The sequence below is a fragment of the Dendropsophus ebraccatus genome, chromosome 3, assembly GCF_027789765.1.
Source record: "Dendropsophus ebraccatus isolate aDenEbr1 chromosome 3, aDenEbr1.pat, whole genome shotgun sequence".
Taxonomy (NCBI): Eukaryota; Metazoa; Chordata; class Amphibia; order Anura; family Hylidae; genus Dendropsophus; species Dendropsophus ebraccatus.
Window position 1 is genome coordinate 94,324,526 of NC_091456.1, and position 16,789 is coordinate 94,341,314.

Consider the following 16,789-nt stretch of genomic DNA (forward strand, 5'->3'; position numbering starts at 1 on the left):
ATATAACTCTGTAATATGCTTCAATCACCTATCTGCCTCCCTTCCCTGTCTTTTCCCCCCTCCACCAGGAAGTGTCCTGACTCACACAGACCTGATTACTGCCGTCACCATCACCAGGCAGCTCCTTCTTGTGAGGATGAGTCATCAGCAGGAGGGCTGCTCTAGGTCCTGTTACAGCAGCCCCCCCTCCCCAGTCCAAGTGATGGCTTGCAGTTATTCAGCCAATGGGAGCTAAGCAAGCTGAGTCACCTGACAAGGCAGGGGAGGGGGGGGGGGCTGCTGTAACAGGAGGAGCTTAGAGAAGAGCTTGGTGACGGTGACGACAGTAATTAGGTCTGTGTGAGTTAGGACACTTCCTGGTGGAAGGTGGAGGGGGGAAAAGACAGGGAAGGGAGGCAGACAGGTGATTGAAGCATATTACAGAGTTATATAACTTTGTAATGTGCTTCAATTACTGGGAAAAAGTTTTTCATGGCACTTGTCCTTTAAGCTAAACATACACTGTGTGAACATGGCCTTATAGGGCACTATATACAGAAAGTAATACCACTGCAGAACGCTTAGTTACCACCACACCATGTTATCATTACCACCACAGATCTTATTAGTGATCAGTGATGTCTTCCCCGAGTCATTCATGCTTCCATTTCTCCATCTGGCCCAGATCACCATGAAAATTTCTTCCAGCCACAACTCACTTTTCTAGCACGATTTCCCCACTTATAATGTCCCAAATAGTAATATTGACCTTTTGGGTGTCCCGCACATAAAAGTGGATAGGTAGTAAATAAAGCCTTCCTATTAGGTAGATAGGTTCACCATGTAGGTGGGCAGTTGTCCCTATAAATAGGTAAGTTGTTTCCCTCAATAGGTAGATTCCCTCACTGAATAGGTAGGTAGCTTTCCCCAATAGGTAGGTGCTCCCCATAGGTAAGTGGTTCCCCATTAGGTAGGCAGGTTCCCCATAGGTAAGTAATTTCCCCATTAGGCAGGTGCTCCACATAGGTAGTTTCCCCATTATGTAGGCAGGTGCCCCCCATAGGTAAGTAGTTTCCCCATTAGGCAGGTGCCCCCATAGGTAAGTAGTTTCCCCATTAGATAAGCAGGTGTCCCCCGTCGGTAAGTTTCCCCTTGCCAAAATAAAACACACACACATCTTCTCCTGACTCCCACACCCTGTAACCAGGGCTGTGGAGTCGGTAAGCCGCAGCTCCGACTCCAACTCCTGAATTTTATCAGGACCGACTCCGACTCCTGCTCCTTTATAAATGGCCAGTTATATACCAGGGGAGTTATTTATCACAATGGCTAAGCAGCTTCTCCCTAATCTCCTACATGATCCTGTGGCGACTTCTGAGGGAATGAGGAAAGATATAAAGCAGATTGTCCTGTGTGTGTAGTGGATGCAGCCAGTCTCCAGCCTCAATGTCCTGAACTACTCACAACTGGACTAAATGGAGAAGGTGGTCTTTTCCTGCTGACAATCTTCTATGTTTCTAACTAAATATTCACCATACACACAGAAACACTGCTAACAATGCCAGATACCTGTGATATAGATGTCAGCCATAGTGAGAGAGGTCACACATAGTGGTATACAAGGGTCACTGTGGGTGTGGGGGCACGCCACAGCACACACACACACACACAGCTGCAGCCATAGAACACTGTAGAAAAACACCACACTGAGGACAGAGGTTACTGCTGCACTACTTATGTCTCCTCCTCTATATTACACAGGATATTTTCATATTACACTGCTGCTCATATACAGTCATCCAGCATCCAGGAAGAGAATAGCACAGATCTCCCCCCACACAATGGACTCTTCCAGCTCAAAAACAAACTGCGAAATAGTGACCGACAACTTTTCCTCAACCACCCTTATGTAATAGGGCCAGTGTCCTAATAGAATGTTGCTCATAATATATATTGATGAGCAAAACTTATAAAATTCATATAAAAACTCAATTTTAAATTGTTCTAAGATTTTTTTTAAAGCTGTAAATTTTTTAAAGCAGTAAATTTTTTTCCAACTCCAGCCAAAACTAGCTCCGACTCCACAGCCCTGCCTGTAACAACAGGCAGGGTATAATATAGTAACATAGATAATTAGGATTCATTTTTAAATTTGTTATCAAAAAATCAAACATTCGCTGTCCATCATTCGTCAAGGAAAATTAACAGTTCAAGTTGGCAACGCTGGATCGTGCCTGACATGCAATGAATATGGAAGGGCTGTGTGGCCTCCATTATAAACAGAAGCCACAATGCAAATAACAAAGCTGCAACTGCTTCAAAGCTCAACCGGGGACCTAGTGTGTACAGCGCCACCACAATGCGCCACCACAGAGGACCACTATAGGGTACTACCACAGGGCACCTACACAGAGGACCACTATAGGGCACCACCACAAGGCACCTACACAGAGAACCACTATAGGGCACCACCACAGAGGACCACTATAGGGCACCACCACAAGGCACCTACACAGAGGACCATTATAGGGTACTACCACAGGGAACCTACACAGAGGACCACCACAGGGCACCTACACAGAGGACCACTATAGGGCACCACCACAGAGGACCACTATAGGGTACTACCACAGGGCACCTACACAGAGGACCATTATAGGGTACTACCACAGGGCACCTACACAGAGGACCACCACAGGGCACCTACACAGAGGACCACTATAGGGCGCCACCACAAGGCACCTACACAGAGGACCACTATAGGGCACCACCACAGAGGACCACTATAGGGTACTACCACAGGGCACCTACACAGAGGACCACCACAGAGCTTCCCCTATCACTTCCGTCCTCACTGGAGACTATACCACGCTGAACACGTGAGCTGGTCGTCCTTAGCAATCACTCAGCGGGCTTCTTCCAGTTCCTAACCTGCACCGTGGAAATATAAACTGGTGCAACAGGTTACTATGGGCTATTGCGTCATTGTCTGACTGGTCTGTTGCAGCACCGTAAAGCACACAATAGCTCAGTGAACACAGGGAACAAGAATAACACGAGTTTCCTTATAGCAAACACTGTTCTCTGTAAAGACTACAATTCCCGGCGTGCCCCGCTCCGGAAAGGGCTGTGCTGGCTGAAGGCCTCTGCGCTGCGGTGGGCGGAGCCGGCATTGGGACGGGAGACCGAGCAAGATGGAGAATAAGAAACCTGCAGGTATGCTGAGCCGGTGGTAATGGGGCCGGGCGGTGACAGGGCGCTGTGCACACGACAGGGGCGATGCTGTAGGGGGACTGCTCCTTCCTGTCATTAGTCGGCAGCCTATATATTACTACATACGGGCTCCCTGTGCTGCTGCTGGCTTGTACAGTGCAGGATCCCCCTGACATTCATGGCTTCCTCCCCCAGCCCTGTTGTCTGTAAGAGACGCCTCCTCTCATACTGCAGGCAGAGGAGGGGCTGCTGCCCGACCCCCAAAGCAGCTCAGCCTGGAGATTACACTTGTTTCTAATAATAAATACATAGCAGGTTGTTATCATTATTCCCATTGTCAAAGGGGCGTGTCCTTATCCAGGCTGTCAGCTCAGATTGGTCAAGCATAGACTAGGACACGCCCCTTACTGCTAACCCAGTTATCAGTATATTGATATATGTCTAGGAGGAGGAAGGGCTCTCATTCACGTGTAGATCTGTGCTCATGAAGTAAGCCCATTACAGGGTGTGACCACAATGCAGGTAGGGCCCCTACATCTTGGTGCTGATGGCCGCCTTGCCTGTTAGTTGGGAATTTCTTGATCCTCATTCAGATACTTATGGCATACCTCTGGACTATGCCATAAGTGTCTATGGATGCCCATACGCACACAGGATGATTATCATGTGAATAGGCTTTATTAACACGCTGCCTTTGAATCCAAGTTCAGAGAGTTAAAGAAGTCTGGTGAAAATGTTTATTAAAGTATTGTATTGCCCCCTACTCCCACGACCCGACTCCCAGAGCTGTGCGGGCTGTGGCTGCTGGAGAGGATGATGGCAGGGGGATGCTCAGTGTCCCTCCAGTGCCCTGTGTCCCTCAGTGTCCCCCTGCTATCATCCTCTCCAGCAGCCACAGCCCACACAGCTCTGGGAGTCGGGTCGTGACATCACCATTTTATCCAGGAAGTGAAGCCTTGATGCAGTAGTAAGTGCAGGGAAAAAAGCACTTAAAGGAGAAGTCCGGCCAAAATTAATTTTTGATATGTTGTTACTTATGAAAAGTTTTACAAATTTCTAATGTACATTAATTATGGGAAATGCACATATACTGCTATTTCCCTTAATTTAGTAGATCAGGAAGTGTTAGAAATATCTCTGAAGAAGTGACGTCACGACCCAGGGTGTAATTCCTATGGAGTGTCCAGCAGGGGGCGCTCTCTATATAGAAGTCTATGGGACTTTATTGTTTCTATGGGTTTCTATGTAATGTAATGTAAGGTAGTGTACAGTGCTTTATTGAATGAATACATCTATGGAATACTTTGGGGAGCAAGTGTCCTTGCTCCCCAAAGTATTGCATAAATGTATTCATTCAATACACAGTAAGCCCGCCGATCCGCCGCATTTCCGCCGAATTTCCGCCGCATTCCCGCCGATCCGCCACACGCTGATCCGCCGCATTCCCGCCGATCCGAACCATATACATTGAACTACAGCTCCCATCATCTGCTTCTAGTATGAACAGGTGATGGGAGCTGTAGCTGGGTAATGGATATGACATGCCGCCGGGCGCAGGGGGGAGCCGCTCAGTACACAGGAGCGCTCCCCCCTCCTCCTCCTCCTTCCGTGATAACTTCCGCCTATAGCAATGCTGAGTCCCTGCCTGGCCGCCGCTCTCCGCTCTCATATACCGGCTCCCGGCATCAGCGCGGACACCAGGATGCATCGGGAGCCGGTATGTATGGGGGGGAGAGCGGAGAGCAGCGGCCAGGCAGGGAGTCAGCATTGGTATAGGCGGAAGTTATCACGGAAGGAGGAGGAGGAGGAGGAGGAGGGGGGAGCGCTCCTGTGTACTGAGCGGCTCCCCCCTGCGCCCGGCGGCATGTCATATCCATTACCCAGCTACAGCTCCCATCACCTGTTCATACTAGAAGCAGATGATGGGAGCTGTAGTTCAATGTATATGGTCCGGATCGGCGGGAATGCGGCGGATCAGCGTGTGGCGGATCGGCGGAAATTCGGCGGAAATGCGGCGGATCGGCGGGCTTACTGTGTATTGAATGTATTGAATGAATACATTTATGCAATACTTTGGGGAGCAAGGACACTTGCTCCCCAAAGTATTCCATAGATGTATTCATTCAATAAAGCACTGTACATTACATTACATTACATTACATAGAAACCCATAGAAACAATAAAGTCCCATAGACTTCTATATAGAGAGCGCCCCCTGCTGGACACTCCATAGGAATTACACCCTGGGTCGTGACGTCACTTCTTCAGAGATATTTCTAACACTTCCTGATCTACTAAATTAAGGGAAATAGCTCTATATGTGCATTTCCCATAATTAATGTACATTAGAAATTTGTATAACTTTTCATAAGTAACAACATATCAAAAATTAATTTTGGCCGGACTTCTCCTTTAATAAGCATATATTGGGGATTTGTATAACTTTTGGGGGGCAGTAACATACAGTACTTTAATAATAATTTTCGCCTTGACTTTTCCTTGAAAAAAACAAAACACTATTGTGTGTTACCGAATCCTTGGGCTATGTTCACACTGTAAAAACAATGACCGTATATCATAACAATGGCTGCTGTACAAACAACGGCCGTTATTTTTACATAGTGTGAACATACCCTTGAAGTGTTTCTATCATGACAGTCCCCTGCCAGAGGAACTGGTCGCAGATTTGGCAGCGGGCAGTCATGACAGGTACACTTTAGGGCTATATTCCATCTACAAGAACATAGCGGGGAAAGGCAGCCATCTCGTTATAATCCGTGAATACTGATCATGATTTTTTATTTTCTATTTGTACTGTTTGACATATTTTTTCCCCATATCAAACACCATGTGGTTTTACTTTATTAAAAAAGCCCCATAAGAAACATAACCTAATTGGCAATACATACTGCACACCAAATTCCACAATGATTTTTTTTATATTTTCCTAACTGTTTTTGTCTGTGTGGACAAGCACTTACATTTGGCCACTTTTTTTTTTGCTTCCAACTCATAATCTTTAAAACCTCAAGGCTAATGCACATGTCCGCAGAAACCCATCGGTGTGGCTATCAGTACACTAGGGTGAAATTTCCAACCGTTTAGGCGCTCCTGACATCATAATCAATCGTGATGCTGTGCGCTAGAGGTCCATTCTGCAGTACACGGATGGGTTTTTGCGAACGTGTGCATTAGCCCTTACTGTTCTCTTGCTGTCTCTTATATATCCCACCCCTTGATGGACGCCAGTGTCACAAGATAATCAATGTTTTTTATTTCACTCGTAAATCTTGTGGCTGATCTGTGTATATACTGTCCAAGAACACAGGCATAGCTACATGCCACTACACACACTTTTTCTTTTGACTTCAGGTATAGGTGGCAGGAGGTTTATGTCTGCCCCTCCAAAACCTACAAAGCCAAGTACATATATTCAGTATCAAGAGGCGCTTATTGAAAAGAAGAAGAGAGAAATTGAAGCCAGAGCACAACAACAAGCCAAGCAGTCTCAAAAGAACATCCCAGTTCAAGGAACGGGGTAAGTGGTAATGTAAATTGTATGCTTTTGCCATGTGTGGAAGTTCTTGGACTATAAACCGCTTCCTGACCCATTACGTACAGTTACAGCATTCACTTGCTGCACCCAGCCTTTGTCAGTGTTTGGCTGAGCAGGCTGGTAATGCCAAGTCAAGTCTGCTAGAAGTAGTGGCTAGAACGTTCAGTGGAGGACTGGGAAATGTCACGGAGGGCCCCCAAAGCAGTGGGGCAAGGGAGTATGCATTTTTTTCTGTGGGCCAAGCAATATAACATTTTTAGTGTCTGGAATGCCTCTTTAAAGAGACTCTGTCAGTAGGTTTCTAGTGTCCTATCTCAGGGTAGCATAAACTAATGACAGAAGCTGAAGAAAATGATGTATCACTTACATTGTTCTGTGCAGCTGATTCAAAGAGGTCCTCCTGAATAACATGGACAATAAGTAGTCCTCTCCATTATGTGCATGAGCTCAGTAGTCCTCATTATTCATGACAAGCAGAAAACGCCGCCCACCAGCTGCTGATTGGCAGTTATCTATCCATGCTTTATATAGGCAGATAACTGTCAATCAGCAGCTGGGGGGCCGGGGGAGGAGTGTGGCAAAAATCCAATTATCCTGCATATTAGGAGAATGACTTAACAGAATGATGTAAGTAATGCACCGATCTGTTCAGCATTGCTATCACTAGTTTATGCTGCCCTCATTTAAGGCACCATTCACCTAGTGACAGATTCACTTTAAGCATATTCATTTTTAAAAATGTTTAATTAAAAATAAACAAGGGATAAAAACTGTACATTATTTTATTGTAACAAGATACATTTCCGTTTGACCACACGGTGTAATAAAAAATTGCATTTAATTTTTCTACCAAATGTTACTAAACTTCATTTTACTAAACTTTTTTTTATTTTCAGTATATTTTTATGGACAAATGAAAAGTTCTATTACAAACTACAAATGTCCCTGCATAAAACAAGCCTTCGTATGGCTCTGTAGATGGAAAACTAGGAGTTAAGGCTTTTAGAAGGTGAAGAGGGAAAAATGAAAATTGTTTGTGACCACAAGGTGTTAAAATTGATGGCCTATCAGTTTTAGACTGGTAGGGTTCTGACTCTCAGCAGGGCTGTCTCTTATGAATTGTTAGCCAGGCAGAGCTTCATACTAACGGGAAAATCTGGGGAAAACTTCCAAAAAAACAAAACAGGGAGGGCAGGGGGTGGTGGAAACATAACAATTAAATTATACTTACCAATCCCGGTGCCCATGCAGCCACAAAACCTGCTTACCGTTATCCTCTGGTCTTCTATATCTCCCAGTTCCTGTGTTGTCGCGACCCCACAGGAGTTACCCGCTTAGCCACCCAATGACTGCAGAGGTGTCCTGCCTCAGTCACTTATGGAATGAGTGGGACCGTGACATCACAGGATTTTGAGATACAGGAGACCGTAGGGTGAATGAGCTTGATTGACATTACCCCCTGTTCTACTTTTTTTTATTTTAAATTTTCCAAGAGATCCTCTTTTAAATGGCTGCTGTGGCAGGTATTACAGCTTTAGAGCTTGAGGGAGCACCACCTCTCATTAGGATAGACTTTTGAAGGACCCCTTGGAACTAAAACACCATAGTCTCATTCTAATGGTGCATTTACACAGACAGATTTATCTGACAGATCTTTGAAGCCAAAGCCAGGAACAGACTATAAACAGGGATCAGATGATAAAGGAAAGACTGGGATCTATCCTCTTTTCAAATCCATTCCTGGCTTTGGCTTCCAAAATCTGTCAGATTAATCTTTCTGTGTAAACGCACCCTAAGAGTAAATGTCATCCTACAATCCTACATTCCTACAGTCTGAATATTGCATGCACTGATTTTCCCTGTGCTTTTCTTGTAGCTCTGCAGTTGCATCCTCCTCCACATCCAATAAATTTGCAAATGATGGCAGCTTTTTACAACAGTTCCTTAAGTTACAGAAAGAAAAGATGGGCACAGGTGAGTCACTTGCTTGTGTACTGAATTTTGCTATAATTTCCTATAAATCGCCTTCTACATGCCCTTTCGCTATTCATGTCCAATATTTTCTGTATAAGATGCATTATTTTCTCAGTCTAAGTATTGATTTAAAAAAACGTATATACGTATATATAAAACGTATGTACAATATTTTGCATAGCTATTATATCGGTTTTATTTTAATATGGACAAACATACTGGGGCACCTACACATTACAGCTACGATTGCTATGGCATTAATATGAATTGGTTTCCCCCTTTGCAGTTATAACAAATTTTGGATTATATTTTTGGGAATATTTGCTAGCTCATGCAAGAGATTTTGTGAGTTCCACTCTTATATCTTGGAAGTATACCTTCCAAGACTGGAGGGGACGTGTAAATCTCGATCATCACTTATATGTGAAATCAACCAGCTGCCACACCATCTTGCAACTATTGAACAATGCGGGCAGGCATGGTTTTACCTGTATGTGATAATCTGTACATAATTAATTTCTACGTTGCTCCGGAAAATCTTAAAACTGCATTTTACATCACTTCTGAATATTTTTTTTTTCTTTAGAAAATTCTCCAGCATGTTCTAGCGGCAGCTCTTCAGCTCCCCAGAAGAAGCCTCTTCTAATAGGCAAGCGGCATGGATCCTCAGTGGAGAGTATGCTCAATCAAATGAAATCCTCTGCACGTACGAAACAAACTCCAAAGCTGAATCGTAGTACTGTCTTTAAGTCTCCTGAGGATGATGATGACGATGAAGAGGACTATGAGCAGTGGTTAGAAATAAAAAGTAAGTTGCAAGTGGGAAGGAGGGTTGTTAGTGAAATGACAGGAGACTTGGAGCGTGATGTTGTAGCATTGCTACTGATTGAGATATATTGTTCCAGTAGTTTCTGGATGACATAGTTATATTAGTCTAACCCATTACATACAATGTAGGTTAGTTTCTGTGAGCGGCAGAGAAGTAATTTTACATCAGTCAGGTCACTGGTGGCTCTGCATTTTGCTGAAGTAAAATAATCAGTTTTATTTCTTCAAAGAATTTTAAAAAAGTAAAAGACCATTGAAAGGCTTATTTTGCTGTGGTTCATGCAGACCAATAAGAATGTTCTTGCCAATGCATTTAGGAAGGTGAGGTTTGCATAGGACTGTTCCCAGACAGATGAAGAACAAAAATACTGTTTGTATCTGCAGCAATATAATCATCATCTGAATGATATATAACTTTCTAAATATATATGCTGTGGAGTACTTTCCTCTGGTTCAGCCATTTCAATATTGGGTTGTGATATCTGCATCACATTACCCATGCCAAATTCAAAGATTGTATATAATATTTGTTCTAGAATTGTGTGACACAAACATTAGATCAAACAAACAGTCATAGTGGAGTTTGGTCTATTGCCTTTTCCTACATAATAAAGGAAAACCTCTGTGATTTTCTAAAAAGGGGATAAAACATTTAGGTATTATGTAGCAATATATTGTAGCAGAATAGAAAAATGAATATTCTAGAGCTATCTAAACTATACTTTGGGTCATTCTTTGGAGCCCTTGAACTATTAGATGAGTTGTTGGTCAGAGTAAAGTGTGCATAATAGTGTACAGGGATGGTGGCGACAAGGGCTGACATTAAAGCATTTGTTGCTCTCATTCCTGTTTGTTCCCTTCCTTTCCTTTGCCTTGGTACTCTTCCTAGCAGTTAAATGCCTGTTGACTGTTTGCTGTGTGAATTGAATCCCAGTACTGACAGCCTGCTTAAAGTTTCACCCCCAGAGGACTCAGAAACACGTAAAGTGGTAGAGAAGTTGGCTCGGTTTGTAGCTGAAGGGGGCAGAGAGCTAGAGAAAATGGCAATGGAAGATTACAAGGACAATCCATCTTTTGGGTGAGTAGAAGAACAGATTGCTTGCATATGGTAGTGTCAGCTGTATTCCCCTAATAATATACTGCAATTTGCTATCAATCTCTAAATGGAAGGGGGAGCGTATCTGTTGATATTCTTTACACGTCATGTGGGCACACACGTTTGTTCATCTGAGAACTATGTGTCCTTATCCTTCCATACATTTCAACACTTGGCTTACCCAAGCATTTAGTTATTCTCAATGAGGAAACAAGGCTGAGTCCCCTGGTGGTAGCCTGTCTCTCCAAGGACAAAAATTCAATCATCAGTGGGTGGGCAGGGCCTGAAACATTTGGTTCTTTTGGAATCTTTTGTGGCAAGTGGCTGTATTTCAGGCTGAAGTGCCTGGAAGCTACAGCATGCTTGTGCGCTGGGAACACTGCTGTAAACAGTGTCTATCCCTATGTTTTACTGCCTTTAGCAAGGGCTGCACTGCACAGATGAAAGGCTCCCTTTGAATCACTGTTGAAGCAGTCAATGCTTTTTAATGAGAAAGACATAACTTTTAATTCTGCAGGGTTTATTTTAAGGCACAGTTATTATCAATGTCTTTCTCTTCCAGATCAGTAAATACACTGGGCTTAAAGAGGACCATATACAGTAGTGCCTTGGATTATGAGCATAATTTGTTCTGAGACCGTGCTTGTAATCCAAATCACTCTTAAACCAAAGCACATTTTCCCATAAGAAATCATAGAAATGCAGACAATTGGTTCTCCACACCCCAAAAATAATGATTTATTATTCTGAATAACATGTTAAACAAATGAAACAAACATTCAGAAACAGCAGAATATGTGATATTATAAGTTACTGTACAGTAATGGAGAGGATAGGAAACACAAGGGCTGACAGAGACTGCAGGGAGCATGAAGGAAGGAGCAGGACAGATGTGGGCACATACATGCAGCGCTCTCTGTTGGGGGAGAGAAGGGTTACAGCTATGAAGAGATTACCTCCACAGTCCTGTATACTGATGTAAGCCCCAGCCTGAAGTGGTTCTGCTATGGTTTGAAAGGTGAGGGAGACTTCCTGGGTCAGAGTACAGTGCTGTAGACCCCGCTATGCATGCATTGCCCCTCCCCCATTCGCGCTCCCACCCAGCACAGGGAGCTCTTAAAGTGACTGTACCACCAGGCCCAGGCAGAAGCACTGGAGGCGGGCCGACCCACCCTTAGTGGGAAGAAACCCCAGCCCCTCCATGACGTGACTCCATTAGAATCAATGGAACCCTATCATAGAAGGGCTGGGGTTTCCTCCCACTAAGGGTGGGTCGGCCTCCCTCCAGTGCTTCAGCCCGGGCCTGGTGGTACAGTCACTTTAAACCAAAGCAATGCTCTTAAACCAAGTCACAATTTTGAAAAAAATGTGAGCTCTTAAACCAAAACGCTCTTAAACCAAGCTACTCTTAAACCAAGGTACCTCTGTACTAGAAATTCCTCTCACAGTCTTTGTGGTCACAAAATGCTCTGTATGGTTATGCAGCTCTTGTCAGAGGGGACTAGAGTAATATACTATTCCCGCATAATAGCATGTGACATATGTCTATATATGACTAGAAAAGTGCAACTGCATACTTTCAAAAATGTGACAGACACTAAAAGAGGATATGTGGCCTTTTCTGACCTGTTTTAGCCAATACATGTATACAAATGTCCCTGTACTGTCTGACACTTTGATTGGATATTCTTAGTCGGTGAGTAGACACCCTCTAACTGGTAACACCCAGTGGGCCATTTAGTCATACACATTAAGTAAGAATTAGAGATGAACGACACAACACAGAGCTATAAGAAAAAATGTACAAGATTTTTGTCATGGGATTTCCTAAAACAAATGGGTCAGGAGAGGTTATATGTCTTCTCTAATCTGCTGCCTGAAGCAGATGAGTCCACCAAAAAGAGGATCTGCAATAAACCAAGTGATCAGCTTGTTATCCTCTATAATAACCTTTGGAGTTGGGAATACCGATTTGATAATTAAATGGTAATCATATGACTAATGTACAATTTTTGTTTTTTGTGACAGATTTCTGCATGATCAGAATAGCCGAGAGTTTCTGTATTACAGAAAGAAGATAGCGGAATATAGACAGGATAGTCAAAGACAGAAAAGTGCACCAAGTAAAGGTTTGTGTTCTTTTTTTAATTCTATTTAAAGCTGATCTTTTAGCATCCTGTTTGCTACATTGTAAATAAGGCTCAGGTGGGGACGTTCCCCAGCACAACAAAAGCTCAGGGTTAAAATCACCTTCCCTGGTAAATAAGAGTAAATGGGATGGCTAACCCTGGACTCTTGCCATGTTAGGGAATGCCCCCTGGGCACATTTTGACAAACAAGGTTTTTATTGCATTTAGACAAAAGAAGCAAATTAAATACTAGCTGCCAGTGTGGTCAAATTTTGGCGTCATGGAACAGGAGAGATCCAGGAGTGGATCTCTGTTATTCACATGGAACCTGAAAATTTATTTTAGAATCATTTAAAAAAGTGTGGTTTAATTTGGATAATTAAAGAAGTTGTTGAGAATTACAAATCGGCACATCCAAATTGTAGTAAATAAAGTAGAGCTGAAATACCAAATAAAGCCCATACAGTGGCTTCTTTGTTATGAATACAGCCATGGGTACGGCACGTGACCCTCGGCTCTATTCATTCCTTAGGAGCCGCTGGGAAAAGCCAAGTAAGCCTGAAAGTCTTAGAAAAAAACATGGCCACTTTCTTCCAGATAAAGCATGTCTCCAGTTTGGGTGGAGTTTTGCAGCTCTGTACTATTGAAGTGAATGGAGCTTAATTGCAAACCAGAAACACCAATTGAGTGTACACAAATAAGTGCTGCCCAGGGAATACTCTCCAATGATCACTGTCACGGGAGTGCCAGAGCTGCGTGTTAGGTTACCTGTAAACCACCTAAGGTATCAGAATATGTATGTTAAGTAACTGATGGCGCTCCCATTACTATATCACCAGACTATTTCTGTGTGTATGACCTGGCTTTACTATGCAGCAATTCTATGCAATATGTGAAAAGATTGTTATTCACTCACCAGCTTTGACTCTCCCACTTAGATCTTCAGTCCTTATGCAAAGTGTGATATACTTCTAGTTGGTGCTGAATCTATACACATTGTTGCTGAGATGTATTCCACAATCCAATGGATCAGTTCCTATACATGAGGAGCGTGCCCCGGACGGTGGTACTAACTTTCTCGCTGGTATTGTACTTCCAAGAGAATTCTTAAAGTTTGGTGATGTCACACAAAACTTTGAAAATACTCTTGGTAATACCATACTGGTGGTTAATGGAAGAAAGCTGGTTATGCTTTTCTATTCTGGATAAACCCTTTAACAGTAAGCCTGTCTTTGTTGCCCACAGCTGTCAGTTTTAAAGCTGCTTTGCAAATATGAAAGCAGCATTTTGACTAGTTTTTGTGGGCAGCAAAGATAGTCTTACTGCATTTATGAACACCATGTAAAATAATGTGGAGCTGGCTGCACACAGGGCAAAAAACCCACTGCATGTGAGGAAAAAGTACTTGAATTTGGATTCCTAACGTACCATTCAATATGTATACAATAAATTGCTTTTAGCAATTGCTAAATTGCTTCATACCTCTTGGAAAAGAAGTATAAAGGAAGATTCCAGTAAGCTTCACCATTCAACAAATATTGTGGACAAATTACTCATTGCACTGGATGTCACTCCTGAGACCCCCTGTCATCCAAAGATACAGCCAAGGGGGAGTTCTCTCTTGGCTGTTAATTAAATCAAACTCATTTGCTTTAATATAGTCCAGGAAGTGAACAAATCAGATGTTCTGCCGGCTGAGGAGTGGAGCGCACTGCTTTACACTCCCCCAGCTGTATCTATTGATTGTAGCTGGCAGGGCTGTCTGCAGGTTTTTGTGGGCCCTTCGGTGACAGAGCTTCAGTGGGACCCTTTGTGGAGCAAATCATGTGGCAACAGTAAAACAGCAGGTACTACAGAGACCAAAATATTTTCCTGTTGCTAGATTATACATCTGTGAGTGCTGCTTACAAGTGCTTAAAGTTAGAGAGCCTGGCACAGCACCTGGTGGTCTGTGGCCCAGGTTCAGCGGGTCCTGCCACCCCCATTCCAGCAGCAGGGGGCTATTGTAGTAAGTGGGGGGGGCAAATTATTTGTCGCAGCAACCTGCCTAGGGATGCCCCTGGCTGACATTTTTTACTGTGTGGGACTGGGAACCTAGAGGCGCTGTGGGCACCACCATTTGCCCAAGGATGCTGATGCTGGTCCTGGTAGTGGGTTTCAGGAGTGAGTTTTTTTTTTTTTTTTTTTTTAAATAAGTGACATTTGCCTTAGATCAGTTAATTTTCTCAGCTGTAGCAGTGCACAGGGGCATGTAGGGCTGCTGGACAATCAGAATTTATCTTCACTGGGCCACTCTCTGCAGGGCAGAGGGACAGCTGACATAACTTTTCACGTTTGGGCTCCTATTTTTTTGCTGCTACGGTACTAAAGACCAAAATGGCTTTAGTGACGAAACCTCGACTACAGTTTTCCAGTAAGTGAGACACCTAGGGACCAGTTTTTATAGCATTGTATTTCATATAGAGATCGGGCAAAAAATTAGTTGCAAAGATGTAGTACACCACCTCTCTTGCTGATTTACTATTATTTAGTATCATTATTTAGTAATTTAATATCAGGTTGCCGTGGAAATATCCAATGCCTGTTGAGTTCAGTTTACAAATCCAGCATGCCAAACGAAGGAGAGATGCATAATGACAAGTACCCTTTAAACTGTGGAGATTGCCTGATGTACTGTATATAGAATAGCATGTTAGGAATCTAAACCTTTTGGTCAACATGAATTTTTGCCATATCTTTTAAGCATCTTGATCCATGTTTTCTGATATTCTGTTAATAAATGCTAACATATATAGTGCTCACTTATTTTCAGTATGCTGATATTAATTTTATAGGAAATCTGTCAGCTGTACTCAAGCAAAAGCTCAAGTGTCAAGGAAGCATTGCTGGAGTGCTGTATTTTCTCGTGCGTCTTATTGGGGGACACAGACACCGTGGGTATAGGCTGCTGCCACTAGGAGGCTGACACTAAGAAAAAACAAAACAAGTCGGCCCCTCCCAGCAGGCTATACCCGCCCACTGGCACTGAGCTAATTCAGTTTAGCTTAGTGTCAGTAGGAGGCAGACGCAGGTCTGGTTGCTCCAGACCAGTTTCTGCTTGTGTTTTTTTCTGTAAATTTAACTCTTTCTTTTTACAGGTCGGGGCACGGTGGGTCATTTAAAGACTCACCCTGATCCCCCCCTCATGCAACCAGGGCACAGACCCTAACTGGAAAGGGGCTGTTTACCCTAGGTTGCCACCGGCCGGACCCAGCGCCCAGGACACAGACTAGCCCTGCTGTCTGTTTGCTCCTTATGCGGACTTGCTCCGCCAGCCCCTGCCCGCCCAGCCCCCCAAAGCTGCGCGCGGCAGCGCGGCACAGTGCCGGCAGAAGATCCTATGGGCTTCAGAGGGGTAAGTAGTTCCTCCCCGGCTCTCTCTTCCCTCCCTCCCGTGGGTTGTACGGGTCCCCCGGTCCCCTCCAGCGGACGCCGCCCCCGCCCGCCGCCCTCTCCCGCCGCCCCCTACGGCGGCCCCTCACATGCGCTTCCGGCTCCCGTGTCCCCCGCATCCTCTTGCGGCGTTCCGGTCTTACTACCGTCACCGCATGCGGGGGTCGGGTCCTGGGATGCCGGTCTTGTAGGTGCCGGGTGCGGGGCCTCCTCTTCTCCTACGGGCCGCGACTTCCGGGGTCCGGCCCGTGAATTCCGGTTTCGCGGCCTCCTCTGTCCGCACGCCGCTCTTCCCGGTCTTTTTTTGTATTTCCCGCGCGCGGTCTTCTCTCCCGCGCGGGCCGACGCCTGACGTCACCACGCACGCACGTGACGCGTCACTCCGCTCGTGACGCGCTCCTGTGCAGCCCGGTCGGTACAGCAGACTGCAGCTCCCCGGTCGCAAGAGCCCTCATTCTGTGGGACTACAGCCCCCAGCCTGCCGTTCCTGGCCAGCTTCTTCTGCTCATCTTGCCCTCAGCAGCCGTCCTGTGCCCTGACCGGACCTCGGCCTTTTTTGTCCGGATTTGTCTGGTAAGGCCT

The 16,789-nt window shown here is 44.6% G+C and overlaps 1 protein-coding gene across 1 annotated transcript in view; it reads left to right on the plus strand.

Moving 5' to 3' along the window:
* Positions 1-3,073: 3,073 nt before the first annotated feature.
* SUGP1 (SURP and G-patch domain containing 1) overlaps positions 3,074-16,789 on the plus strand; it is a 30,778-nt gene continuing 17,062 nt past the window's right edge. The window contains exons 1-6 of the mRNA XM_069962242.1: positions 3,074-3,195; positions 6,565-6,730; positions 8,625-8,722; positions 9,309-9,530; positions 10,505-10,628; positions 12,675-12,775. Coding sequence (XP_069818343.1) covers positions 3,174-3,195; positions 6,565-6,730; positions 8,625-8,722; positions 9,309-9,530; positions 10,505-10,628; positions 12,675-12,775 — 733 coding nt within the window. The 5' untranslated portion in view covers positions 3,074-3,173. The remainder of the gene's footprint in view (positions 3,196-6,564; positions 6,731-8,624; positions 8,723-9,308; positions 9,531-10,504; positions 10,629-12,674; positions 12,776-16,789) is intronic.